The 22,647-nt window shown below is 40.3% G+C and overlaps 9 protein-coding genes across 11 annotated transcripts; 3 read left to right on the top strand and 6 right to left on the bottom strand.

Annotated features, from left to right (window-relative positions):
- The first annotated feature begins 1,192 nt into the window (after nt 1-1,192).
- Nucleotides 1,193-4,147, top strand: Nop60B (dyskerin pseudouridine synthase 1 Nop60B). Of its 2 annotated transcripts, none has more exons than XM_011303960.1 (7): nt 1,193-1,384; nt 1,729-1,850; nt 1,954-2,286; nt 2,672-3,082; nt 3,161-3,281; nt 3,365-3,597; nt 3,674-4,147. In XM_011303960.1, the coding sequence occupies exons 1-7, from the start codon at nt 1,231-1,233 to the stop codon at nt 3,959-3,961; spliced, it is 1,662 nt and encodes a 553-aa protein (XP_011302262.1). In that variant the 5' UTR covers nt 1,193-1,230; the 3' UTR covers nt 3,962-4,147. The 2 variants fall into 2 exon arrangements, with proteins under 2 accessions (XP_011302262.1, XP_011302261.1); XM_011303959.1 differs by having other exon boundaries at nt 1,210-1,384; nt 3,671-4,147.
- A 114-nt stretch (nt 4,148-4,261) lies between these two features.
- On the bottom strand, nt 4,262-5,917 carry Rpn11 (regulatory particle non-ATPase 11). Its single transcript, XM_011303958.1, has 6 exons — nt 5,826-5,917; nt 5,508-5,611; nt 5,295-5,444; nt 4,971-5,234; nt 4,639-4,905; nt 4,262-4,581 (listed from the first exon to the last, which is right to left on the bottom strand). The coding sequence occupies exons 2-6, from the start codon at nt 5,598-5,600 to the stop codon at nt 4,420-4,422; spliced, it is 936 nt and encodes a 311-aa protein (XP_011302260.1). The 5' UTR covers nt 5,601-5,611; nt 5,826-5,917; the 3' UTR covers nt 4,262-4,419.
- Nucleotides 5,918-5,948: 31 nt separating this feature from the next.
- LOC105266067 (COX assembly mitochondrial protein homolog) lies at nt 5,949-6,689 on the top strand. The gene is made up of 3 exons (XM_011303955.1): nt 5,949-6,073; nt 6,211-6,315; nt 6,410-6,689. Exons 1-3 carry the CDS (start codon nt 5,962-5,964, stop codon nt 6,619-6,621), a joined length of 429 nt encoding a protein of 142 aa, XP_011302257.1. The 5' UTR covers nt 5,949-5,961; the 3' UTR covers nt 6,622-6,689.
- Tsen2 (tRNA splicing endonuclease subunit 2) lies at nt 6,655-8,908 on the bottom strand. Its single transcript, XM_011303956.1, has 4 exons — nt 8,458-8,908; nt 7,265-8,381; nt 7,032-7,192; nt 6,655-6,938 (listed from the first exon to the last, which is right to left on the bottom strand). The coding sequence occupies exons 1-4, from the start codon at nt 8,623-8,625 to the stop codon at nt 6,750-6,752; spliced, it is 1,635 nt and encodes a 544-aa protein (XP_011302258.1). The 5' UTR covers nt 8,626-8,908; the 3' UTR covers nt 6,655-6,749.
- A 1,704-nt stretch (nt 8,909-10,612) lies between these two features.
- On the bottom strand, nt 10,613-13,224 carry RpL5 (ribosomal protein L5). Its single transcript, XM_011303944.1, has 5 exons — nt 13,118-13,224; nt 12,131-12,451; nt 11,640-11,842; nt 11,180-11,357; nt 10,613-10,948 (listed from the first exon to the last, which is right to left on the bottom strand). Exons 1-5 carry the CDS (start codon nt 13,118-13,120, stop codon nt 10,760-10,762), a joined length of 894 nt encoding a protein of 297 aa, XP_011302246.1. The 5' UTR covers nt 13,121-13,224; the 3' UTR covers nt 10,613-10,759.
- Nucleotides 13,225-13,325: 101 nt separating this feature from the next.
- LOC105266062 (protein-associating with the carboxyl-terminal domain of ezrin) lies at nt 13,326-16,161 on the bottom strand. Its single transcript, XM_011303945.1, has 4 exons — nt 15,889-16,161; nt 15,057-15,507; nt 14,802-14,991; nt 13,326-14,721 (listed from the first exon to the last, which is right to left on the bottom strand). Exons 1-4 carry the CDS (start codon nt 16,081-16,083, stop codon nt 13,704-13,706), a joined length of 1,854 nt encoding a protein of 617 aa, XP_011302247.1. The 5' UTR covers nt 16,084-16,161; the 3' UTR covers nt 13,326-13,703.
- Nucleotides 16,162-16,187: 26 nt separating this feature from the next.
- mRpL30 (mitochondrial ribosomal protein L30) lies at nt 16,188-17,202 on the top strand. 2 transcript variants are annotated; one of them, XM_011303946.1, is made up of 3 exons: nt 16,188-16,320; nt 16,463-16,593; nt 16,663-17,202. In XM_011303946.1, the coding sequence occupies exons 2-3, from the start codon at nt 16,481-16,483 to the stop codon at nt 17,075-17,077; spliced, it is 528 nt and encodes a 175-aa protein (XP_011302248.1). In that variant the 5' UTR covers nt 16,188-16,320; nt 16,463-16,480; the 3' UTR covers nt 17,078-17,202. The 2 variants fall into 2 exon arrangements, with proteins under 2 accessions (XP_011302248.1, XP_011302249.1); XM_011303947.1 differs by having other exon boundaries at nt 16,445-16,593.
- Nucleotides 17,203-17,278: 76 nt separating this feature from the next.
- On the bottom strand, nt 17,279-19,208 carry LOC105266064 (odorant receptor 22c). The gene is made up of 9 exons (XM_011303948.1): nt 18,956-19,208; nt 18,778-18,897; nt 18,608-18,722; nt 18,274-18,535; nt 18,104-18,202; nt 17,959-18,049; nt 17,760-17,896; nt 17,564-17,696; nt 17,279-17,483 (listed from the first exon to the last, which is right to left on the bottom strand). Exons 1-9 carry the CDS (start codon nt 19,097-19,099, stop codon nt 17,433-17,435), a joined length of 1,152 nt encoding a protein of 383 aa, XP_011302250.1. The 5' UTR covers nt 19,100-19,208; the 3' UTR covers nt 17,279-17,432.
- Nucleotides 19,209-19,520: 312 nt separating this feature from the next.
- LOC105266200 (odorant receptor 67c-like) lies at nt 19,521-21,303 on the bottom strand. Its single transcript, XM_011304158.1, has 9 exons — nt 21,113-21,303; nt 20,933-21,052; nt 20,758-20,872; nt 20,432-20,693; nt 20,259-20,354; nt 20,112-20,202; nt 19,876-20,012; nt 19,674-19,806; nt 19,521-19,609 (listed from the first exon to the last, which is right to left on the bottom strand). Exons 1-9 carry the CDS (start codon nt 21,254-21,256, stop codon nt 19,559-19,561), a joined length of 1,149 nt encoding a protein of 382 aa, XP_011302460.1. The 5' UTR covers nt 21,257-21,303; the 3' UTR covers nt 19,521-19,558.
- Between the last annotated feature and the right edge of the window lie 1,344 nt (nt 21,304-22,647).

The raw sequence follows: 22,647 nt of genomic DNA, 5'->3' as shown, positions 1-22,647 counted from the left end.
ATTGACAAAACTAATATTTAGCAAGGTCGTGGGTCACCTCCTGGGGATCAGGTCGACGATTTTACCCCGTTTTTATATGAATTTACTCCCGAAACCAGCGAAACACATCCTCACGGTACGGCGTCAAAAAATTTATGCGTCCCCCCTTTGATTTCAACATGGCGTCGCCAAGATGCGCAGAGCAGTTGCGCGTGGGAAACAAGAGCCTCCTCACCCCGCCATTAAATCATCATTGATTGCATGGAAATATTAGGAATAAAAGGAAAAATAAATGGAAAAAAAGTTTACTGAAGGGTAAGGTCACCTCCTGCGGCTCCCCTGGCCACCTTCTTCATGTTTTTTTCAGATTTTTCGTTCCAAGACCATCAACGAACGCCAAAAAATAATAATTACTAATTTCGCGAATTAAATTGACAAAACTAATATCCGATGAGGTCGCAGGCCACCTCCTGGGGTTCAGGTCGACAATTTTACTCCGCTTTGATATTAATTTTTCCCCGAAAATAGCGAAACACATCCGGACAGTTCGGCGCCGAAAAATTTATGCGTCCCCCCCTCTGATTTCAACATGGCGTCGCTAAAATGCGCGGAGCAATTGCGCGTGGAAAACAAAGGACTCCCCAGCCCGCCAACAAATTATCGTTGATTGCATGAAAATAATAGGAATACAAGGAGAAATGAATAAAATAAAAGTTTACTGAGGGGTGAGGTGACCTCCTGGTGCTACCCTGGACACCTTCTTCATGTTTTTTCAGAATTTTTCATCCAAGACCCTCAACGAACGCCAAAAAATAATAATTACCCATTCCGCGAATTAAATTGACAAAACTAATACTCGGCGAGGTCGTGGCTCACGTCCTGGGACTCAAGTCGACAATTTTACTGCGTTTTGATATTAATTTACCCCCGAAACGAGCGAAGCACATCCGCACGATGCAGCGTCGAAAAATTTATGCACCCTCTCATTATTCTCGACATGGCGTCGCCAAAATGCGCGGAGCAGTTGCGCAGTGAGCAGAATGATCGCGACTCCGCGTCGGAAAAAAATTGACAATTACCCATTTAACAAGCAAAAATACCCAATAAACCTTTAATGAGGTATCGCGGCACCTCCTGGGGCTCCCGTCGACCGCTTCCTCGGGGTTTTTAACGATAATTTAACGTTAGAATTCACGGAAAAATAACGGAACGCGCAGGAATGAACAAGTCTCACACGGAACACAATAAAAAATGGCGACCTGCGCTGATGCACTGCGCAAGCAGGAGAAACTTGAACTAATGGCGCTGGCGCACCGGTGTCTGCGCCGTTTTGAGTGCGTACCGCCATTCCACACGTGTGATTCGAGAATAAAGTGCGATAAAGCGTTAATAATGGCAGAAATTGGTAATTTCATTATTAATTGATGTTATATAATTAAATTCCAGAAACTTAAGACCATTTTCTGGGATGTCCGGCGTTAACAAGGAGTGGAAATCGTGTGAAGGGGGTGTGTTGTGGGAGTTCGACTGTAAACACGTGCTCATTGTTAACACCGATTGGAGATATTGTTTAATTTATAGTTATTGAGAAGGGAAAAAGAAGAGAAGTGAATTCGGGGATGAATTTAGATGTTGAAGGGAGATTTTCGGTTTTGGAGGACAATCAGGGAGTGAAGGCTCTTTTGAGGTTATGGAGGGTTGATTTTTTTCATGGCAGATTCAATTAAAAGATGATTTGGTTCATTACAGACAAAAAGAAAAAGAAGAGCAAGAAGTCCCTGGGGGAGGCCCAGGTGGCTATGGACTGCAAAATGGAGCCTGCTGATGGTATTGTCAAGCTTGAATGCAAGGACTGGCCTCTGCTCTTCAAGGTTTGCCCTCATATCATTTTATTTTGAACATTTCAAGGAGGGAAAGTACTTTTTAATTGTTTCTGAAGAATGGTATGAACATTTGGATTTTTTTTTGGTGTAGAATTTTGACAAACTACTCACGAGAACCAAACATTTCACCCCCTTGACCTGTGGCTCGACGCCCCTTCACAGACCCATCGCAGAATACGTGAAGAGTGGGTGCATAAATCTTGACAAACCGTCGAACCCATCATCTCACGAGGTTGTTGCCTGGATAAAGAGAATTCTGAGAGTGGAAAAGACTGGACACTCTGGTACCCTCGATCCAAAAGTCTCTGGGTGTCTTATCGTATGTATTGATAAAGCCACGAGACTCGCCAAGTCCCAACAGTCCGCGGGAAAGGAATATATCGCGGTTTTCAAGTTGCATGAAGCTGTTGAAGACACAAAAAAGGTAACTATTTCGTCGGTATCTCTGAAACTACTGAGTTTAGACGAAAAAAACAAAGGAATTTTTTGTAGAAAATTCGATCCTCCCCAAAAAATCTCTCCGATGACTTTCGTCTACATCCACTCATTACCGAGATATTCAACCATTTGTTAAGCAAAATTATTTCCTCGTGGAAAAACCTGTTCTCCATTAATTCGTGGATTAACTCGTTGGTGGATAAATCTAGAGAAAAACGTCAAAAGAACTTTTTGTGGAGGATTTAATCCTCTTGAAAAAAGTCTAATAACTTTATAGTCTAAGTCCAGTAGTTCTTCGGGTATCCCCAACAATGCGAATGTAAATTTTGTTTTTTTGATGAAATAATCTGAAACAACGTAAATAAATTCAGATAAATCAAGCGCTGGAGAGATTACGCGGTGCGCTGTTTCAAAGGCCTCCGCTGATATCCGCGGTTAAGCGACAATTGCGTGTGAGGACGGTTTACGACAGCTGGTTCCTAGATTACGACAATGAACGTAACATGGGCATATTTAAAGTTAAATGTGAAGCTGGCTCCTACGTCAGGACAATATGCGTTCACTTAGGGTTATTCCTGGGTACTGGGTGTCAAATGCAAGAGCTAAGGAGAAATAGATCTGGGGTGCAAGACGAGGAGGACAATATGGTGACAATGCACGATATTATGGACGCCCAGTGGCTCTACGACAATCACGGCGATGAGTCCTACCTGAGAAGAGTTATCAAGCCCCTGGAGGCATTGCTCGTTAATCACAAACGAATTATCGTTAAGGACAGTGCGGTGAGTTCCCCTGATAAAATTCAATTGAATTAATCCCCTTAGGACATCATTGAAGTCGATTTCCTCGTTTTTTTCCAGGTGAATGCCATCTGTTATGGAGCCAAGATCATGTTACCTGGAGTCCTTATGTACGACGATGGTATTGAGTTGAATAAAGAGATTGTTATTGTTACCACAAAAGGCGAAGCTGTGGCTTTAGGTAATATATACCGAGATATTTACGGAAAAGATATTACAGAAATTTAAAAGTGTTTTTATAACTTCAATTTTAATTTTATTTAGCAATTGCAATGATGACATCCCCGACGATGGCGGCATGTGACCATGGTGTATGTGCGAAGATAAAGCGAGTGATAATGGAGAGAGACGCGTACCCCAGGAAATGGGGTCTCGGTCCAAAGGCCTCCGAGAAGAAGAAGATGATTCTCGATAACAAGCTGGATAAACATGGTAAACCGAATGAAAATACCCCCTCAGACTGGTTGACGAACTATCAGGATTACTCTGAAGTGCAGGTGAGGCCTTAGAACCCGAAAAATGAATTTCCCTCTGAATTCTTTCAAACTTTTTTTTTAAAATCAATTCCAGAAGAAGGAAAATGGAATCGCGGGAAAGAAAAGAACCCACGATGAGTCAGAGGCCCCCAGTGCAGTCTCCAGTACTCCAGTATCTCCCAAGAAAGAACATGAGGAAATGGACGTCGACGTGGCTTCCCCCAAGGACAAGAAGAAGGAGAAAAAAGAGAAAAAGAAGAAGAAGGAGAAAAAGGAGAAAGAGGCTGATGAGACACTTCCCACTGAGTCTGAAGACTCGGAGACCCCTAAAAAGGAGAAAAAAAAGAAGAAGAAGAAGAGCAAAGAGGCCCCGGAGTCCTCCTAATCCGCCAATTCTCTTTTTAACGCCAGGACCAGAACAGAAGATGATGAAAAAGCTCAGGAATCGAATGAATGATGTATATAAAGCTGACTGATGCCCTGACATTCGATATTTTCCCCTGAAGCACGTACGAAAATACATTCGTATCAACAATTCAGTCAACTTACCTCATTGTTTCCTCCTGAGGACGATTTAACTTTTTATATTCACTCAGATTGCAGATTTATTCCATTAAGTAATTAAAAGATGAAATTAAAAGAAATGTATCACCTGTGAGGCTATTATTTTGAATTAAAAAGCATATTCGCAGGAATTTACCAATTTTATTAAGAAATCCATGATTGATGGGGGAAATTGAATGGAAAAATGCTATGAAGACGAGCAAAAATATCGTCACTTCATCGCTTAAAAAGTACTTGTATTTCGGATAATGTGGGGGAATTTCATACATGTACAATCGGTTATTTGAAGACAACAGTGTCGAGCATTGCCCCCAGGCACTGCACGATATTTGTGGACATGAGCATATCTACTTTTTCTTCGAGGTGACGCTTTGGGTCTTGTTTTCCCACGTTCTTTATTGCGAGCTGCTCAGGGGTCATTTTTTCCTCGTCCTCGAGGGCCTGGGTTCAAAAAAAAAATTATAACAACCATTATTGAGCATAAATAGAGACAAATACCTTGTTATAATTCTTGGCAAGCTCCAGCATCTCAGCCACAGTGTTCTCGTTGAGTCTACTGTGCTCTGAGTACTCAGCCAGTGTCAGTCCATCCATCCAAGTCTTTTTGTGAAGATTTAACAACATCTTCTGTTCAAGTTCGTTTTTACGATAATTAATGCTGATGCTGTAATAATGACGATTGAGACCGTGAATGAGAGCCTGAACCGAGGGTTTCTGTAGGTGCCCCAGGTTGGAGGTCGTCTGACGCGGCTCCTGTCCCAGAACCTGAAGAAATAGCCCTGGAGGTTAATAAAAATTAACAAATTTCAAGGGGAAAAATTTAGTCTCACCATCATGTTGGGATTTATTAATCTAAATGCATCGATGACGACTTTTCCCTTGACCGACTGAATGGGATCGATGACAACAGCCACTGCACGTTCACTGAGGGCCTCGAATGACTGCTGTGTATTGATATCAACCCCAGACAACCAACAACCAAACCCTGGATGCGAGTGATACCATCCAACGACCATTTCCGGTCGTCCAGTTTGCTTCAGCATATCCAGCATTTTCGCTTGGAAAACTGGATCCACAGCTTCGACACTCACCCCCTGAATTACAAAATCCACAAAATAAATAACGCATCACTCAGACGATTGTTTTCAACTCACAGTTCCTGTCTGGGGCATGGCGAAGACATCAATCACCCGGACGGTGTAATCGTCGACGAATTCCCCCAGCATCAGTCCCATGACCTCCATGGGAACCCCAGCTCTTCCATGCTTCAGCATTTTTAACAATGCTAGAGAAGAAATGTAGACCTGCAAGCCAAAAAACAAGTAAACAAATAATTTAAATAAATAAAAATAAAAATTTAACCTCACCTGTTCAGCGGTGTCAACAACGGGAGCATCAGAAGGTGGTGGTCCCTGATTTAGACCCGTCATGCCTCCTCCTAACCGTAAAAGTCTATCCATCTTAATTAAATCTGAAAAAAATGAAATAAAATGACAAAATATTGGAAAAGATGAGGAGAATTGTTCAAATAATATCTCGAATACTACATGCACTATGGCAGGATGCTCAGAGGATATTTTAGAGGTTATCTACTGCACTGACAGCTATTTTTTTCATTAAACAAATGTTGAATCCCCAAAAACCACGATTTTATGGATTTTTGAGAGAAGCAACTTTCCACTCACCTAATTACGATAATTGGCTGGCGATAATTAATGTTTTTCCTTCGGGAATGAATGGAAACGAATCGGAGAAGCGGGTGTTCGATTCAAAGATCCTGACAACCTCAAATCTGCAGTCTCACGAACAGTTTTGGAGTGGATGTCAGAAACAATGGCGGAGACAGAAGTCAAATCTGAGAATACAGAGCAGCCAAGAGAGCTCGTCAGAGGTGTCTTGTCTCCAAAATTCACTGCTGGACCCCACGGACTAGGTATGGGATTCTTTCTCCTCCAGGAATTCAATTGTATTCATTTAAAATCCCCGAAAAACACCCCCTGACATCAACGAATGGAGTATTTCTAGGTTAGAATGAATTTCACTCATCCATTCGTTTATTTGGTTTCTCAGGTGATCCTGATGACAAATCTCTAAGGAAACTGGAAAAACAGGTGCTCATTCCCCAGAAAATACGGCAGAAAACGAGAACTGAGAAATGCGTGGACGAGGTTAGAGGTAAATAAATCAAAACTGAGGTTTACTCTTATATCAATTAATTTATCCCTGGATTGAGTAAATGGATTAATGTTTTTTACTCAAAATTATACAGCCTTTACCGAATGTGGGAAAGAGGCTGGTCTCCTAGTCTGGCTAGACTGCAGAGACGCTAACAAAAAGCTATGGGATTGTGCAGAAAAATGGTTCTACGACAAGGATTTTGTTGCCCAGTGTACAGAGGAATATCTCAACGAAAGGAGTGAATACAGAAGGACTGGAGTTGGCGTCAAGTACATGAAACGAAAGCACTCGGCGATGTTTTAATTTAATAAATTATGTTCTACTCGTAAAAAAAATTACAAGCTGAAATATTCAGTTTATGTACATAACTAAAAATATAGAAAAGTTATTCTGGAAATGTTAATGGTCATAAAAGTAGATTTATGTTGAAATTAGGACGAATCCTCGTCCTCGGAGTCCTCGTCCTCTTCGTCGAGGGGAATTGCATCGCAGGTTTCATTAGGATTCCATCGTCTCATCAGGAGTTCACGAACTGTGAACTCTGATAATGCCTCCAGAGGAACTGGACTGCTGTTCCTGGGGACTGTCGAGGGCCAGAGCACCTGGACGATTAATAATTCCTGTGGAAAACAAGAGTAAAACACATAAACAGGATAAAAATATTTAAAGATGTTGTAAATATGTTTTCGTATCATCAACGGATGAGAAAATACCTTAGCGACACTCTGAGCCAGCCGATTCAAACAATGAATATTCATCCAGGAGGTGTCCCTCTTAGTCTGGGTGTCGTCCCTCAGGAGATTGTCACCGTCCACCACCTCCACAAAAATGACGTACGACGCGTGATAGAACTGCGGGCCTTTCTTATACAGCACTAAAACAATAATTAAAATAACATAAATACAAAAATTGAAGAAATATTTGAGAGAAGGTCGAATGATCTCACCGAAATCGCCAGCACACTTGAGTCCAGGTTTCACGACCCAGCCCTTACTTCTAAAATAATGATAAACGACGTATTTACTAAAGAACCCCTCATCCTGCTCGTTAAAATGCCTCCAGGCCTCGATAATACTGAAGATCTGTCCATCATAATTGACCACTTGTAGACACCCCAGTCCATACATCAGGAAAAACGTCTCCTCGAAGGTCAATTGAAGAGTTTCGGAGACTGGAAAGCCTTCGGTCTCGATTCTGGGTTTAATGTTTTTGAGGTAATCCTCAGTGTCTTCGTCGCTATCAGGTAGCACCAGTATCTCGTTAGGATTCACCTGGGGCTTCTCCTGAGGGAGAAGAAACTCAAGAAAATTGTCTGGCTTTGATATTTCCTCGTTCAACACACATATGTCGTCCTGGGAGTCTGTCTCTCCGGATTTGTTAGGGTCCATTATCTCAAGGACTTCCTCTTCCTCTGTGGAATCGAGAACTACTTCGTCGATTTCTCGAGAATTTTCAGTTTCTTGAGCTACTCCTGGAGTTTTAGCTGCACGAGGCGATTTTTCTTGAGTTATTTCCACTTCCTGAATTTCTTTAATTTCCAGAGGTTCAGAATGATTTTCTGATGATTTCTCCTGGGATATGGGTGCATTTTCGGGATTTGAAGAATCCAGAGTTGATATTTCATCATTTTCTTTACTTTTATCATGTTCTCCTGACAAATTTGTAATGATTGTCAAGTCCTTTGAGTTCTCTTGACCCTCAGAATTATTTTCTTCAATTTTTTCCTCAGATTCAGACGATTGCTCCCCATTTTTCTCACTCTTATGGCTTTCAACGATTCCAGAGGCTTCCTCACCCCCTTTGGATGACTCTCCACTACTTTTAGGCCCAGAATCTCCTTCTGAGGGTTCCAAAAACTCCTCAGAACCCTCAATATTCGGTTCCAGGTCCACCACTCCAGACTCTCCCCGAAATACAAAAGGTTCAGCCTGTAATTTCTTCACATCCTCCAGCCATCGCTTCCTCCTCTTCCACTGGCGTTCCCTGATCTGAGGAGGAGCTCCAAATCGACGTTTCCCGAAGGATGGAAATCCCCTGGACAACGAGCCCTTCCCGAAGAAACCCTAGAACCCCATAAACCTTGGAATCATCCAAAATCATGAATTAATATCGCAAAAAAAATGGAAAATTCGTGTTTACCATGCAGTAGACTGCGGCCATCTCCTCAGGATGAGCAATGCAAGTTCCTGAGGCACTCAGGTGAGCTGTATACATAACCCACTTGTCATCTTTGTTGAAAGGAATAGGAAAAGGCCCATGGGACCGCTGGCGCACCCGTTTTTTCCTTACTGGCTCCTTCAGATTCATGTCTACCCGTTTTCAATTACTCTGAGCCTCTAAATAAGGAGTTTATTACATTTTTCGAGGAAAAAATTAACGGTGTCACCGGTTTGTTTTGATTTCCCTCCTTCGAGCCATTCCGTTTTATTTATTTCCTCCACCACTTGTCAATTTCAGAATTTTCTAATTATTCGTTTTGATAATTAAATCAGTCATTAATCGTGATTACACGTAATTATTTAATTATTTCAATAATTCAAGAAATTTGCGGAAACGTGGGAAATAATTGCCGCACTGCGCATGTGCGGTAATGGCGGCCGGCCTGTGGACAGAGAAGACGTGTCTCGCGTTCGTTCTGAGAATTTTCGGAGAATTTCGGGTAAAATTAAAAAAGTTTTGTTTGATATCGCGGTAATTAATTCATGGGGGGGTTCAGTAATCGTTTTATCGTGGAATTGGTCATTATTTTGCTGCGTAACAAGCCCTAAAACATTGAAATCCTGAAAATTGGCCGAATTGACAAAAATATCCTCGCGCATCGGCCTGCGCATAGCTCAAGATGGCGGTCCCGAAACGACGCGTTTGGCGGTTCCTCTGTGAGTTTCCCGGTTTAATTAACGATATACTCATTAATATTTATTGACAATGCGGTTATTTGTCGTGATTTGGGTCTGGGCATAATTGGAAAATGGGGTTCATCATTATTTTGGGGAAATATGAGCATTTGATTGTCTGGAACAATGGGGACAAAGAACAAAGGAAAGGGGGGAGGGGGCTGTTTATTCTATGAATTTTGGGGAAAAATTAGCAAAGCATTGATTAACTTCACGGTAATTAGTCGATAGGCGGGTCCGGCAAACTTTTTATGATGAAATTAGCCATTGTTTTGCGATTTTGTAAGCGTTAGAGCAAAAAAATAGTCAGAAAGGCCAAGCATCTTTGCGCATCGGTCTGCGCATTAGTCAAGATGGCAGTCCCGAAACGACACGTTTGGCAATTGTTTTGTTAGTTGTCCCGTTTAATTCGGAATATACTCATCAATATTTATCGATAATGCAGTAATTAGGTATCAATTAGAGCTGGGAATAATTGAGAAAAGGAATTTATTATTATTTTTGGGGAATATAAGGCATTGACGATTTGAAATACATGAAGGAAAAAATAGATAATGAATTGAGATAAATTTTCGGAATTTTAAACAAAAATAAGATTACAACTTGAGATATTATTGCTAAAAATGATATTGGCAATGAGGAAAGACAACGAATTCATGAAAATTCGAGTGGGACGCCCATGAAAAAAAAAAGTCAATATAAAAAATAGGCGGGTAAATTTTTGTTGATCAGTTACCGACATTTTGTTCATATCGGAAGATGACGCCATCTGACTGGTCGTCAACAATTAACTTAAAACAATCAATAAATGATAATAATAAAAAAAATCGTCGATATAAATTTTGATAAATCATAATTAAATTAAATTAAAGTGGTGAAAGTGTGAAGTGTGTGAACATTGTGGACACGTTTGTAGGATTTTTGAGTTAAAATATAGTGAAGTGTGAAGGAAAATTTATTGTTGTGGACCTGGTAATGATCTCACAAGAGAGCTATCCTTGTATCTTCTGTACGCGGGAAACTTCAATTGCTGACGTACGTTCCATAAATCGGTGAGTGATCAAATCATTAAATTTTCCAGAATTTCATTTATTTTTTGAACCCACTTTTTTTTTTTTTTACTTCCGAGCCCTTCTAATACATGCCAATCTATTATCCCTGGAGTGTAAAGGACGATTAAATACTCTGAGGATAGTCAGGCCATTAAATAAATAATTTTTTTATTAATCTCGAAGTCTAATTAGAAAAAAATCAGTCTCCGTTTCTTTCTCAGAGAAATAAATGCTGGGCATCATTTTCCCTTCAATTTTCGCTTCATCAGTCTCAAAATGTCGAGATCCACTCGACATTATCCTCAGCTTCTCAACTAAATCTACAATGTACAAAAGACTAGAAACAAATAGTGTTTTTCATTTTTATTATCAGCATTTTCGTACCACCGTTCACGTGCTACATATAAAATAACATTCTTAAGACAGAATGGCAACGTGAACGATCCAGATTAACGGATGAGGTACAAAAATAATGGGTTTTAATGGGCCGGCTTTTTAAGCTTCGGCCTCTTCCAATTTCTTCATGAATGAAGCCTTCTTCTGGTTCACGCGGTTCTTGCGCTCTGAGAGGGTTAATTTAGCGCGGTTCCAGCGTTTTTTCACTGGCTCCTTCTTCCTCTCGACTACCTGGTGGTCTGGGTTGGCACGAATAGCCTCGTGAGCCTTCTTGTAGAGTCCCTCAATCTGCAAAAACATCCGCATTTATTAAAAATCAATTATCAAAAGTCTTGATGATGAAAAACGAATTGTTTTGGGGTGTCACAGCGGCCAATACAGCAGAACGCAGGGAAAAGTGCATTCAACCGTTTCGCTGAACCTTTGTAATTAATATTGTCCAACTGCGACGTTGACGGGGTACTGAACAGCCTCGTAACAATTTTAAGTTGGACGGAATTTTTTATTTGAGACACTTACAGCATCAGCAGCGATTCCATTCTTGATGTACTGTGAGAACTGACGTTTGTAGGCTTCAACGTCCTCTTCCTCGAGTGTCCTCATGTAGTTGGCGATGTGCTGGGCGAATATGTGTTGACGATGGACGTCAGCGTTGAAGGACTTGGACTCACTGTCGTATCCAGGGAATCGCTTTGTGCTGTGACAAAAAGAAAATTGAAAAATCGGAAAATTCACGGTTTATGTCTTTCGATTTTCCCGTGGGGTTCAGATAAAGTTATAATCCTTAGATGCCGGTGTGGAGTTGGTCCCAATGCGGTAGAACACACACAGAGGAATTTCTCTCCACGTGGCTCAGATGACGCGCATGTGTCCGTTTTTCATCATAAAAATTGAGAATTCCATCGAAAAAAATTATAAGGATGTCCTCGGAGTGTTTGAGTCCTTGAAAAAATTATTTAGAAGTGGAAATTGGTTTTACCTGTGGGGAATATTCAGACCTCCGTCTACAGCTCCCTTCATGGCTCCAAAAACTCGTGCACCAGTGGTGGTACGCATCAGACCAGTGTCCAGATAACACCTGAAGGCACCTGGGCCATCATCTAGCTCCTCGACATTGTATTCGTCACCGGTCACTTCAGTGGTGCCAGTATACAGTTTGTCGAGTCCCAACTTCTTCAGGAGCTGCAATCGTACAATTTTTTTTCCCGTTTTAATTTCGTTGTTTCATTGAATCAGGTTTTATAGGATTTCTTGGGTGTTCAGATTTATAATATTTAGGGAACAAATGTTTCTTCATGGCTTTTCAAAGCGAGCTGAGTGGTATCATCATTTTAAAATTGATTAATTGAAGGATTCATTGGTTGTTGAGTACGATTTCAGAATTTACTGTTCGAATCATTTATGCGGTGAACAGAAAAAATTGAATAGACTCTTCTATATAATTTGAAATCCTATAGAGAGAGCTCTTACCCTTCTCGCTAAAAGGAGTCCAGTGCAGTAGGCAGATGCATAATTGGTCAAACCAACTTTGATTCCATAGTTGGGAAGTTCGTGGCTGTAAGCAGCACAGACAATTCTGTCTCCCTCGATCCTCGAATATGCCACTTGGCAAGTGATATCCTTGTTGGACAGACGTACAATTAGCCTGTACTTGGGGGTATTGTACTTGTTCTTGTCCTGGATAGTCAGGCGTTTACGAGCGTAGTAATCGGTTTTACCCTCACGACGTCTCTTGTACTTCACTTGGAAACGCTTGAAGTACTGCTTGTTCTTCACTACTTTAACGAAACCCTAGTGACAATAATTCAACGTTATTCGTATTTGTTCCTGTCGTTCACCATTTTTCTTTAATGAATTTTTATCGTGTCAGACAAATGATAATTAGGGAACAAGAAGTTTTCTTCATGTATCATTCAAAGCGAGCTGAGTGGCTCATCATTTTAGATTGCAATGAATATTTCAATCGGCAGAATTTTCGCATAAAAAATTTTTACGTCTAATCAGTTTTATTTAGAAATTAATCAAGATGAATAAAAAATATTGTTGACTTTTTTTCAACGAAATTTTTCAATTGTCCATTCATTCTTGATGTTTCCCCATTAGTTGATGGTTTTGATATAAATATTCTAGAGTACGACAACATAACCAAAAAAAAAATCACTTGATCGATGACTTTCTCTGTTTCTTCGCGGAGATGCAAAATTTCGAAAATGAACAGTTTCAAATTTTTCAATTACTAGAAATTTAAATTAATTAACCATATGATCTTGCTTCTCAGAGGAATAAATATTGCGTGGTCTAAATATCGCGTGGGCCCATTGTCAATCCAGATTTCGAATCCCTCGATTTTCTAAACATCACTAAATTAATGGCAATATTTTTGATTGATTAATATTCTTGGATGATTGATTCGATTAAAAACTGTGTTATTTATTATTTTTTGCAGATTTTACGTACCATTTTGGCTTGATGAAGAAGCCGCCGCGGTGGGACACGTTCTTACAAGCAACCCTCGTCGAAAAAGAGAGGAATACGCCAACTTCAAAGCACGTTGGAACTTTGTCCCCCCACCGCTGTCACACTGAAGTCTCATCCTCATCAGCGACGGTGAGTACTTTAACAATTTAAAAATTCCCGCGTCTACTGTAATTCATCCATCGAAAAATTCTTTCTCTTTATTTAATACAGTTTATTCGAAATTCGTTTATGATACAAATTACAAATTCTCTCTATCAACAATTCCCAAGTCTATTCAACAAAAATGCAGCATCGAGCCTCTTATCAATAAAAAATCACCAGAATTCTGAAGAATTCCGAAACGAAGTGAAAAAACGCGACGCGATATTCCGATAAATCTCGCGATCGGTGGCTCCGACGTAGAAGCCGAAAGAAACTTTTTTCCGCAGAATTTTTCACTCTACAAAAAAGTTCCTCTGCCTCCTACGGCTAAATCCATCCCCGTGGCAGCTACACCCAAAAGAATAATCCCCAATAGAATCCATCCCTCACGTTCTCTCACTTCGCTCCAGAATCTGATTTTCCCTCAGTCATTAACATCATCGAGGCCATTCTCTCCACCCCAGTCATTGAGGTCTTCTCCCCATCCGTCATCGTCGTCGTCCTGCAAGGACGTCGCCTTAAAATCAAAGACACTCTTAACATTTTTAACCCGCTCCTCCTCAATATGAAGAATTCTCGTTTTTTCAATAACTGGCTCCATATCCGTAAAAAAATCCACCTCTTCCTTATCCTGAGTCTTCGAGTGCTTGATATCGAGCTCAGATATATCAGATATGTGAATTTTTTTGGGATAGATTGGTCGATCAACTTTGGAAATGGATTTTGACGGCTGAATTATTTCGTTTCTATTATTTTCCTCAATTCTCTCATTTCCCTGGGTATTGCAAGTCTCGTGGGTGTCCCAATCAGACCACGTGCCCTCTTCTTCGATGACAGTTGTCTCCTCAGCCTCCTCTCCACCATCTGGTGATGGTCTCTCTGGCAATTCCATGACAGGAATCTCCTCAGGGGAATTTACCTCTACTATCTCATCGACTTTCTTGACTTCTCTCTTGTTGTTTCGCATTTCTAGTCGAGTCTGGTTGTGATTTGGTCGTCCATCGGTGAATAATTTTCCCCTTTTTCCACCTATCACTGTGGCAGCACCCAGAATTGGCACTAGGTCGGCCAACGCCCTCAGGGTGACACTCACCAGCTGATCGTCGTGATCTTTTATACCGACGAGTAGCTCGGGGAGAATTTGGCGTTTTAATTCGTCCATTTGGAAGGCGTAGATATAGGAGTTTAGGTGGGAGAGGAGGAGGAGGCGAACTGAAGTATCACGAACGCAGAACATCTGCAGGAGTTGAGGGACTAAGTAGCTCTTGAAAGTTGAGACTGAGAACAGACCGGGCTCTTCCTCGGTTTTGGGTTTTAGGACGTAGGGGAGAAGTTTGCATTGAGCTGTTGGATCCAAAAGGACCAGACGGGAGAGCAGGAGACGTCCCAACTGCTCTGCCACAATTTTTTCGGGGAAGGACTGCAGCTGGGGAACTAGATTCCTGGAGAAAGAAAAACTGAAATTATTACAGGGGGCTCCCGAGAATTTAATGAGTACAGGGAAAATCGTACGAGCACTTACGAGAAAAAATGCTCCTTTTCTGGTTCAGTTTTCAATGGCAACTCCATGAGAAACGCGTGAATATTTATAAAGTCATGGGTAAAAAATGGGTGTCGTAGAAGGGAATTAAGACTTGGCCTCAGGACTGGATCAGGGTTTTGTAATTGTTGTCGGCATAGTTCTTTGAAGTCTAGGAGGGCTGGCACATCGTCTGTAAAAATGGAATGTGTTAGGAATTATTTTCTCGATTTGTGGGATGATTTTATGAGATCGAACCTGAATTCTTCAGTCTCAAAACGTCCTCGGTGAGAACACCAAATGCAAATTGGTCAATGGACACTGGATTGACCTGGGATACCATCGAGGAGACGTCCTCCTCAGGTGTGATAGCCTTCTCGTACCTGAAGTTCTTGATTTTCTTTAAATAAGCCTGATTGAAGTCTGAGAATTTGCAGAGGAACTCGAGACTTCCCAACTTCCATGAGCCCTCGGGGGTGACGTATATCGAACTGCTGGAGAGATTGTTGTGGGAGGCTAGGGCATTCTCGTGGAGAAATATCAGGGCCCGTACGATACTGTGAAGTCCTATACATATTTGCAAGGTTGTCTGGGTCCCAATTACCTGGGCCAGGGGTTTAGCTTCTTCAGTTGCTAGATAGTAGGAACTGCCCTTCTTCCAGGAGGAGATGTACTTGAGAATGCAGGGGTGACGATGGAGCATCAAATTCTGGGATAGTCAGAAATAAATAAACTCTGCTCATTATTTTCGGAGCCAGTGGTCTAACGAGGAAAATTCATTGGGCATTTTTGTTGAGAATTAAATTCCCAGTAAAAAAATCCTATTGCTATTTTTCTCTAAAACCCGTTTATCGCAGAGATATTCGCTAAAAACTTGATCTTAAATTCATCTTCTTTTGTCCATTCCTCATTACTGACATTGACAAAATGTTTTGACTTGTTTTGTCAGTGTTTACCATCTGTTCGTGATAAGAATGTTATAAAATCGTGACAAGTCCTCTTACTCACGAAGAATTCCGCAAAAATGGGGAGATTTTTTTTATTTCAATGTATATTAAATTAAGAACAAGCTATGATTTTTGAATTTTACCTTGGCTGTCCTCTCCAAGGGTGAGGGCTTGCCAAAGTTGGCAGTTGAATGGAGTGAAGGTTCACTGATGAACACCGAAAGACATTGAGAATTTCCACCACTGGTGCTTGCACTGTGGTGAAGCCAAAAATCTGTAACTTCAATAGCTTTTTCGTCTATCTCTAGCCCACTGAGGGCACTCTTCTCATTACCCATTAATTCCACTGTCAGGATTTTAAAAATTTTTAATTGACAGACCAATAAACCCCACTGGGGAACAGGCCACTGTCACCACTGTGGAATGGATTTTTTTTATTCTGCTCCCAACGCCATCTCGAATCGTCAACGACGAGAAAATACCGATGGAAAAACGCACTCCTCGGTTTATTCTCAGGTTTTTCAAGTGTTAATTAGTTTATTAATTAGTGTCAGTGATTTATCCTCCGCTCACAGGTAATTATAGACATCAGTATTTTATATTACCAATTATTCACTCAGTTCTCCGTTAACTTTGAGTGATGGACTGATGTTGCTTATCCCTAACCTCAATTTCAATGAGGAAAATAATTTTTAGAAGAATTAATTGTTGTTTTAGGGGAGGATATAATTGAGAATGGCTCGACCACTCAATTTTTTCATTCAAATCCGTAATTATAAGGGGCAGAAACCCCCAAAATTCTGGGGTAAAGATAAGAAAGTGTATGAAAAAGTCACTTATTATCCGAGGTGAGCTTCCAATTGAATCAATTCAGGTAATAAAATATGAATGAAATATATTATTTAAACCATTTATAGACATCCAGGTCAGGTAGATCCCCCGATAGCTCCGACAAAACTGCTTGTTATCCAGCGAGTGAAACCGTACGCTGGAAATCCTTACTGGCACAAAGCAATTCTCGATCAGTTACACTTGAACGAGAAGAAGAGTGACATAACAATTGTCAAGAATATACCAGAGATATGCGCCCAGTTGTGGAAGGTGAAACATCTCATCAAGGTGACACCTCTGAATCAGCCTGGTAAACTTCCAGAGGACAACGACATTCATGCCACTTGGCTCATGGAGAATGGAGATCTCTTGCTCACTCCCAGGGTTGATCCAGTCAGGGAACAGTTAACCATGGATCACGTTCGAAATCCTAAACGTCTAGATGGAGAAACCCTGTCCTTTGAGCTGAGAATGAGATGGTTGAATCCCTGGGACACATGATTTAGGAACTATTTTGGAATCGAGAGAACCGAGTGCTGATTTTTTATGTCAATTCATTGAAATCATTTATATGGATTAATGTGTATATAGCCTAAGGAGAGAACATAAAGAAACGATTGAGACAATATTGAATTGATTATTGGGATCGATATTTTATCGATCTTACCTTTAAGATTTTTATTTTTTTACTCTTTTGGAAATTCCAATATTTGGAACGTGAATTACCTGTGAAATTGCCGGGTTTTCTCCCTTATTTATTTCGTATTGCAAATTACAAGAATAGATGACGTCTCACAAGTGGTTGGCAATCAGCATCTAAAAATCTAGACTTAAATATCGATTATGGCTAGTGCAATCACTGAGTGGCTAATAGAACTGTGAAGTACGACGCTGAAGTCCGAACAATCTGGGAAAGGAATGATAAATATTCTATACAGAGGAAAAAGCATTCGTGGCAATAAGTCCGCGAAAAGTCAGACGTCTTACCAAATTAAACGTTTCCAAATTCATGATCAGGAACTTTCCAGCTGTGAGTGTGCACGGCAGCTGACTCCTCATGAGCAATAAACTCAGCATTTTCTGTGATTTTACAGAGCTGTAGTACCACTCCGCATTCCCTCTAAATAATCTCCGCAATAATGATCACAGAATAATTACAATTGATAGGATTAAGCGTATTTACATGTGCTCTTGAATACTCAGACTGTGATCCATGAGACGCTGACCCAGCAGGCACTCCATAAACAGATGTCCAAGTTGAGTAATTGTTAGGGAGCCGTACTGAACGATTTTTTCAGTCGCATCCAAGTGAACCACGGTCTTGCACGTAAATAGATCCTCATTAAGGAAAAGAAGTTACTAAAAATATCAATTATCATTACCTGCACGCCAGTTATGCTGATGATAATCATATTAAGCCCGATAACAGCGAGGAAGTTATAAATGTAGAGTCCCGCAAGCTCATTGGCAAATCTACCAAAAAATATAGCATATTACCACGATAATTACAATCACATGCAGACATACTCTGTGGCTCGATGATGAATTTGAACGCAGCGTTTCACATGGCGAATTCCTCTGCTCGAATTAGGATCGCGGTCACTCGGCAGATGCTCAATAGTGTATCTACCAATCCGCAAAGATTTATATTTTCAAAAAATCCATTAAAACATATCTACCAGAATATCAACTGTTACCCTAGGGTGGCGAACAGCCCGCATGCGTGATACGCGTAGATAAAGAATAGTAGATCGCAGGATAGGATGCCAATGACTATGAGACAAGTCGTTATCTCGGCTAATGAAAAGAGCCCCCAGTAATATTTATCAACGTCTATCGAGCCGTAGTCCACGGGCATGGGGAATAGAGGTAGAGAGGCATTTGTCTTGATGAATGTATGAATTAGACGCAATTGCAATGGTTCTGTTGCAAATACCACTGCTCCACAGAATAGCGACACTGAAGAAACAAATTCCTTCAATTTCTCCCCGAAAAAAAAGCTCGGATTTCTTAACAATCAGCGATAATCACCCAAATATATCATGGAGACTCTTCTCCCAGCGGCGGTGTATTCATGGAGTACTTGCATCTCATCCTTTGAGAAGATCGTCCAATTTTCCTTGACCTTACTCAACAGAGTTTTCATCTAGAAGATAATTTACAACTGAATGACCAATCGAAGCAAATCGAGATGAGTCTACCTTCTTGAAGTTGTAGCAATTGTTTATGATTTTTATCACTAATATTGTGTCAATCATGAATGGACCGCTAGCATCAAAGACAATCTGAGGATCGTCGCTGTGGAGTACAACAGCTCTGATCTAGAATCGTTGATTGAGTAAGAGAGGAATTCAGTTAAAGTGGATTAATTTCCGTTACCCGCGGTATCAGCTGGATAATAGTCAGTGTCAATAGAAGTCCACGGGTCAGGATAAGTTCTTTCACTGATTGATTCGGCCATTGTCCAACTATACAGGATGTTATCTTGGCTAGTCGAAAGTAATTCTGATCCCAGAAATCCATCTTGACTATCACAATACGAATGTATGAGCGGTACTCATCGCGCAGTAACGCCACGTACAAGATAACAACTTTGAGTATGAAAACAACATCTGGACTTGACAGAATTATTTTCACGTTGTGTGAAAAAAAAGTAACTTTGTATGAATAATAGAGGGTGGCTTCTGGGAAGGGAAATGGAAGGGTGAAATTCACACGCATCGCAGAGACTGCGCTATTCCGTGGGCAGAGCAACTTTTAACGGAGAGGGGAAAAATTGTTCGTCATTTCAAGCAAAAAGTGTATAGTTTTTAAATAACACCGCTGTGGAGTAAAAATCTCATGAAGTACGTGAAATTTGAGTAATTTTCTACTGTTTCTCGTTTCTTTTTTTTTATTCCTCGACACGTGAATTATGACGACCAATAAGATACGACTTTTACAATTCGGTACTTGATTACAAATAAATAAATTTCGTGGAGTTTATTGTGTAGCCATGAGTACTGTGAAGTATGAGGCTGAAGTTCGTATAATCTGCCGATAAATTAATTCAATTTGCAATTAAATATTCGGAGCAATAAACGTGCAAAGGTCTTACCATGTTAAAAGTCTCAAAGTTCATGACCAGAAATCTTCCTGCGGTTAATTGGCACGGGAGTTGACTCCTCAGGAGAAATAATTTAATCATCTTCTGGGCTTTGTCGGACATTTTGTACCATTGTGCATTTGATCTGAATTATTCATAACATTGTCTCAGAATATTTTCATTAATTTGAGATGGCAATGACGAATATATTTACATATAAACTTGAGTAGCAAGACTGTAGTCTATGAGGCGCTGGCCCATGAGACACTCCACAAAAAGATGCCCAAATGGTGAAATAGTGAGTGAACCGTATTGAACGATTTTTTCGGTTGCACCCACGCTGATTACAATCTAATAAAAAATTTATCACGCATGGAAAATGGCTTTGCTCTTCACACAATAATCTCAAAAACTAATCATGATTAAGATCTGTGAGTCTGGCAGGCTTACCTGCACACCAATTACACTGATTAGAATCATATTGAACCCAATGACACCAAAAAAGCTCCACACGTAGAGACCCTCAAGTTCTTTGGCAAATCTATCAAAAAATTGACCATTGGAACACAAGAGGCATAAGGATGCATGCTGACGTACTCAATGACACGACAATGCAATTGAATGCAACGTTTGACGTACATCTCGTCACTCCATCCATTATCATCATCAACTGGTAGATGATCGATTATGTATCTTGATCGAGAATATAATCATCATTGATCTGTACCACAAGATGAATGCAAATTCGAATAGATATGCGCAGTGATTACCCTAGTGTTGCGAATAATCCAAAGACATGATAAGAGTACATGAAAAACAGTAAATCACAAGCGACGATTCCAAGTGCAACCACTAAACCAATGAATGCTATCGATACACAAATCCACCAGTAATATTTCTCGACATTTATCGATCCGTAGTCGACTGGCGAGGGAAATCGCCGAATTGTATCATTTGTCCTCATGATTATCTCCAAAAGACCCAGTTGCAATGGCTGAGTTAGAAATAACCCAGCACTACCTAATACGCATCCTGGAAGAAATTATTTACTGAGTCTCACTTAATTTATTGGGTAATTCACAGTCAAGGCACTAACCCAGATATATTATCGACACTTTATTCCCTTCTGCAGTGTGTAAATGAAGGATCTTCAATTCGTCCTTCGATAAAATCTTCCAGTTTTCGTAAAACTTCTTGAAGAGATTCTTCATCTGAAAGGAGTGCCTCGTATCAATCCGGATCAAAGCTATCGGAAATGATGATGATGTTACCCTTTCTAGATTACACGAATTGATGATGATTTTGATTACGAATACAGCATCAATTATGAGAGGACTAGTAGCACTGAGGACAACTTCAGGATCGTCACCGTAGAGGATGACAGCTCTGATCTGGAATAGAAATCTTTATAGACATTCCCAGTAGTAGTGGTCAGTTCACACGGGCGTTACCCTGGGTATTAAAAGGAGAAGAACTAGAATGAAGATTGCTCCACGGCGGTAAATGAGCTCCTTCGAGGTTTGGAGTGGCCACTGTCCAACCAGTGATGTCGTTATCTTGGCAGCTCTGAAGTAATCCTGATCCCAGAAATCCATTTTCTATCTCTACTTCTTTTAAAATGTTTATTTACGAAAGCAAGAGAGGCACTGGTGCTATCACACCTGGCCACGTATCCCATACAATAAAAAGAACGTCTCTGTTTTCTACGCAGTCTGAACGCAACATCTGGACATGACAGAATTATTTTTCCATGGAGCAACAATATAGATCCAATGAATAATAAAATATTCACTCCATAAAACGATGTGGAGGGGTGAAAATTCACGCTGCAAAAGTCTGTAATTCATCGAAGTAAACACTTTGGAGATGTCTAGACCAATTTCTTCGTTCTTCGTGAGAAATATCAGACTTATCTGTGATATGGACGAATATATATACAGTGGTCTATTGTGAGAAACGTCTGCAGTCTCCAAAATCTACGAAAATTTCGATTCTAAAACCTGAAGGGAATATAAAATGAGGACTTCACCTATTACAATGAATATATCTTCTATTTTATGTGTGAGTACATTGATTCGTTTAAGAGCTTTCGGTCAGTTATAATGAGGTACATAATAGGAAGAAGAGGTATTCCGTGGATTCTTCATGAGAGCTGTGAAGTACGACGCTGAAACATCGTGGAGAAAAAAAATCCTCGGAGTTTGTCAATTTCAAATTAGGCTCCACACATTTGTCAAGATCGTACCATATTGAATGAAGAAGAATGAAGAGAACTATTTTAATTCCATTTGAATGGAGAAAAATTCGAATAGACGTTAACCATCATTATTACCCCAGTGTTGCGAAAAATCCAAAGGCGAGATACGGAAACATGAAAAATAATACATTGCAAGCGATGGCTTCAAGTGCGACAAGTGAACCAATCAGTCCCGTATAGAGAATTATACTCCAATAATAATTAAGATAGGGATTAATTATAACGACAGAATATCATCTCCTTCAACGATGGAAAAGACCATTGTCCGACCAACGATGCGGTTACCCTGAAATATTCCTGATCTCAGAAATCCATTATTCAGTTGTATTTCTCCTGAAATGGGTTTTTGCAGAACGATGAGATGCACTGTTGGTTCAATCCCACTTCGCCACGTGTCCCAAGGAAAAAATTAATTCTCTCTTCTTCATGAAGTCGGAAAGCAACATCTGGATATGACAAGTTTCTATTCCGTGAAGTAAAAACTTCAAGTCAGTGAATAATAAATTGCGCGTTCCATAGAGTGCAGGAAAGGGGTGAAAATTCACGCGGTAGAAGTTTTTCTTGAAGTCTAAAATTGAAGATATCGAGACAGATATCTTCGGTTTCTTCATAGAAACTGTCAAACTTTTTTAGAATAAAAAATTCTCTATTCCCTTCTGCATTGAAAGCAACACCTGGACTCTCTAAGAAGTATCTCACCGTATTTCTGTTCTGAAGTTCTGGGGGAAT

Source organism: Fopius arisanus, unplaced genomic scaffold (assembly GCF_000806365.1).
Source record: "Fopius arisanus strain USDA-PBARC FA_bdor unplaced genomic scaffold, ASM80636v1 scaffold00036, whole genome shotgun sequence".
NCBI classification, from domain to species: domain Eukaryota; kingdom Metazoa; phylum Arthropoda; class Insecta; order Hymenoptera; family Braconidae; genus Fopius; species Fopius arisanus.
The sequence above is the reverse complement of the archived record's forward strand: the minus strand, read 5'-3'. Positions and strand labels throughout refer to the sequence as shown.

What these genes read in the sequence shown, in the direction of transcription:
- Nop60B (XM_011303959.1), top strand. Translation starts at nt 1,231, where the DNA reads ATGGCGACCTGCGCTGATGCACTGCGCAAGCAGGAGAAACTTGAACTA. An exon ending in GTTAATAATGGCAGAAATTG is followed by an intron (nt 1,385 to 1,728) that starts GTAATTTCATTA and finishes GGTTCATTACAG; the next exon opens with ACAAAAAGAAAAAGAAGAGC. An exon ending in AGGATTACTCTGAAGTGCAG is followed by an intron (nt 3,598 to 3,670) that starts GTGAGGCCTTAG and finishes AATCAATTCCAG; the next exon opens with AAGAAGGAAAATGGAATCGC.
- Rpn11 (XM_011303958.1), bottom strand. Translation starts at nt 5,600, where the DNA reads ATGGATAGACTTTTACGGTTAGGAGGAGGCATGACGGGTCTAAATCAG. An exon ending in TTGTTGACACCGCTGAACAG is followed by an intron (nt 5,445 to 5,507) that starts GTGAGGTTAAAT and finishes TTTGGCTTGCAG; the next exon opens with GTCTACATTTCTTCTCTAGC. An exon ending in TAATAAATCCCAACATGATG is followed by an intron (nt 4,906 to 4,970) that starts GTGAGACTAAAT and finishes CTATTTCTTCAG; the next exon opens with GTTCTGGGACAGGAGCCGCG.
- LOC105266067 (XM_011303955.1), top strand. Translation starts at nt 5,962, where the DNA reads ATGTCAGAAACAATGGCGGAGACAGAAGTCAAATCTGAGAATACAGAG. An exon ending in TGCTGGACCCCACGGACTAG is followed by an intron (nt 6,074 to 6,210) that starts GTATGGGATTCT and finishes TTGGTTTCTCAG; the next exon opens with GTGATCCTGATGACAAATCT. An exon ending in ATGCGTGGACGAGGTTAGAG is followed by an intron (nt 6,316 to 6,409) that starts GTAAATAAATCA and finishes AAAATTATACAG; the next exon opens with CCTTTACCGAATGTGGGAAA.
- Tsen2 (XM_011303956.1), bottom strand. Translation starts at nt 8,625, where the DNA reads ATGAATCTGAAGGAGCCAGTAAGGAAAAAACGGGTGCGCCAGCGGTCC. An exon ending in CAAGTGTGCTGGCGATTTCG is followed by an intron (nt 7,193 to 7,264) that starts GTGAGATCATTC and finishes TTATTGTTTTAG; the next exon opens with TGCTGTATAAGAAAGGCCCG. An exon ending in TGGCTCAGAGTGTCGCTAAG is followed by an intron (nt 6,939 to 7,031) that starts GTATTTTCTCAT and finishes TGTTTTCCACAG; the next exon opens with GAATTATTAATCGTCCAGGT.
- RpL5 (XM_011303944.1), bottom strand. An exon ending in GACTCCTTTTAGCGAGAAGG is followed by an intron (nt 11,843 to 12,130) that starts GTAAGAGCTCTC and finishes GTACGATTGCAG; the next exon opens with CTCCTGAAGAAGTTGGGACT. An exon ending in ATGGAATCGCTGCTGATGCT is followed by an intron (nt 10,949 to 11,179) that starts GTAAGTGTCTCA and finishes ATGTTTTTGCAG; the next exon opens with ATTGAGGGACTCTACAAGAA.
- LOC105266062 (XM_011303945.1), bottom strand. Translation starts at nt 16,083, where the DNA reads ATGGGTAATGAGAAGAGTGCCCTCAGTGGGCTAGAGATAGACGAAAAA. An exon ending in CCTTGGAGAGGACAGCCAAG is followed by an intron (nt 15,508 to 15,888) that starts GTAAAATTCAAA and finishes TGACTATCCCAG; the next exon opens with AATTTGATGCTCCATCGTCA. An exon ending in TTTGAGACTGAAGAATTCAG is followed by an intron (nt 14,992 to 15,056) that starts GTTCGATCTCAT and finishes CCATTTTTACAG; the next exon opens with ACGATGTGCCAGCCCTCCTA.
- mRpL30 (XM_011303946.1), top strand. Translation starts at nt 16,481, where the DNA reads ATGGCTCGACCACTCAATTTTTTCATTCAAATCCGTAATTATAAGGGG. An exon ending in AAAGTCACTTATTATCCGAG is followed by an intron (nt 16,594 to 16,662) that starts GTGAGCTTCCAA and finishes AACCATTTATAG; the next exon opens with ACATCCAGGTCAGGTAGATC.
- LOC105266064 (XM_011303948.1), bottom strand. Translation starts at nt 19,099, where the DNA reads ATGGATTTCTGGGATCAGAATTACTTTCGACTAGCCAAGATAACATCC. An exon ending in TCAGCATAACTGGCGTGCAG is followed by an intron (nt 17,897 to 17,958) that starts GTAATGATAATT and finishes TTTACGTGCAAG; the next exon opens with ACCGTGGTTCACTTGGATGC. An exon ending in ATTTGGAAACGTTTAATTTG is followed by an intron (nt 17,484 to 17,563) that starts GTAAGACGTCTG and finishes TTCCTTTCCCAG; the next exon opens with ATTGTTCGGACTTCAGCGTC.
- LOC105266200 (XM_011304158.1), bottom strand. Translation starts at nt 21,256, where the DNA reads ATGGATTTCTGGGATCAGGATTACTTCAGAGCTGCCAAGATAACGACA. An exon ending in CTTGCTACTCAAGTTTATAT is followed by an intron (nt 19,807 to 19,875) that starts GTAAATATATTC and finishes TGAATAATTCAG; the next exon opens with ATCAAATGCACAATGGTACA. An exon ending in ACTTTGAGACTTTTAACATG is followed by an intron (nt 19,610 to 19,673) that starts GTAAGACCTTTG and finishes ATTTATCGGCAG; the next exon opens with ATTATACGAACTTCAGCCTC.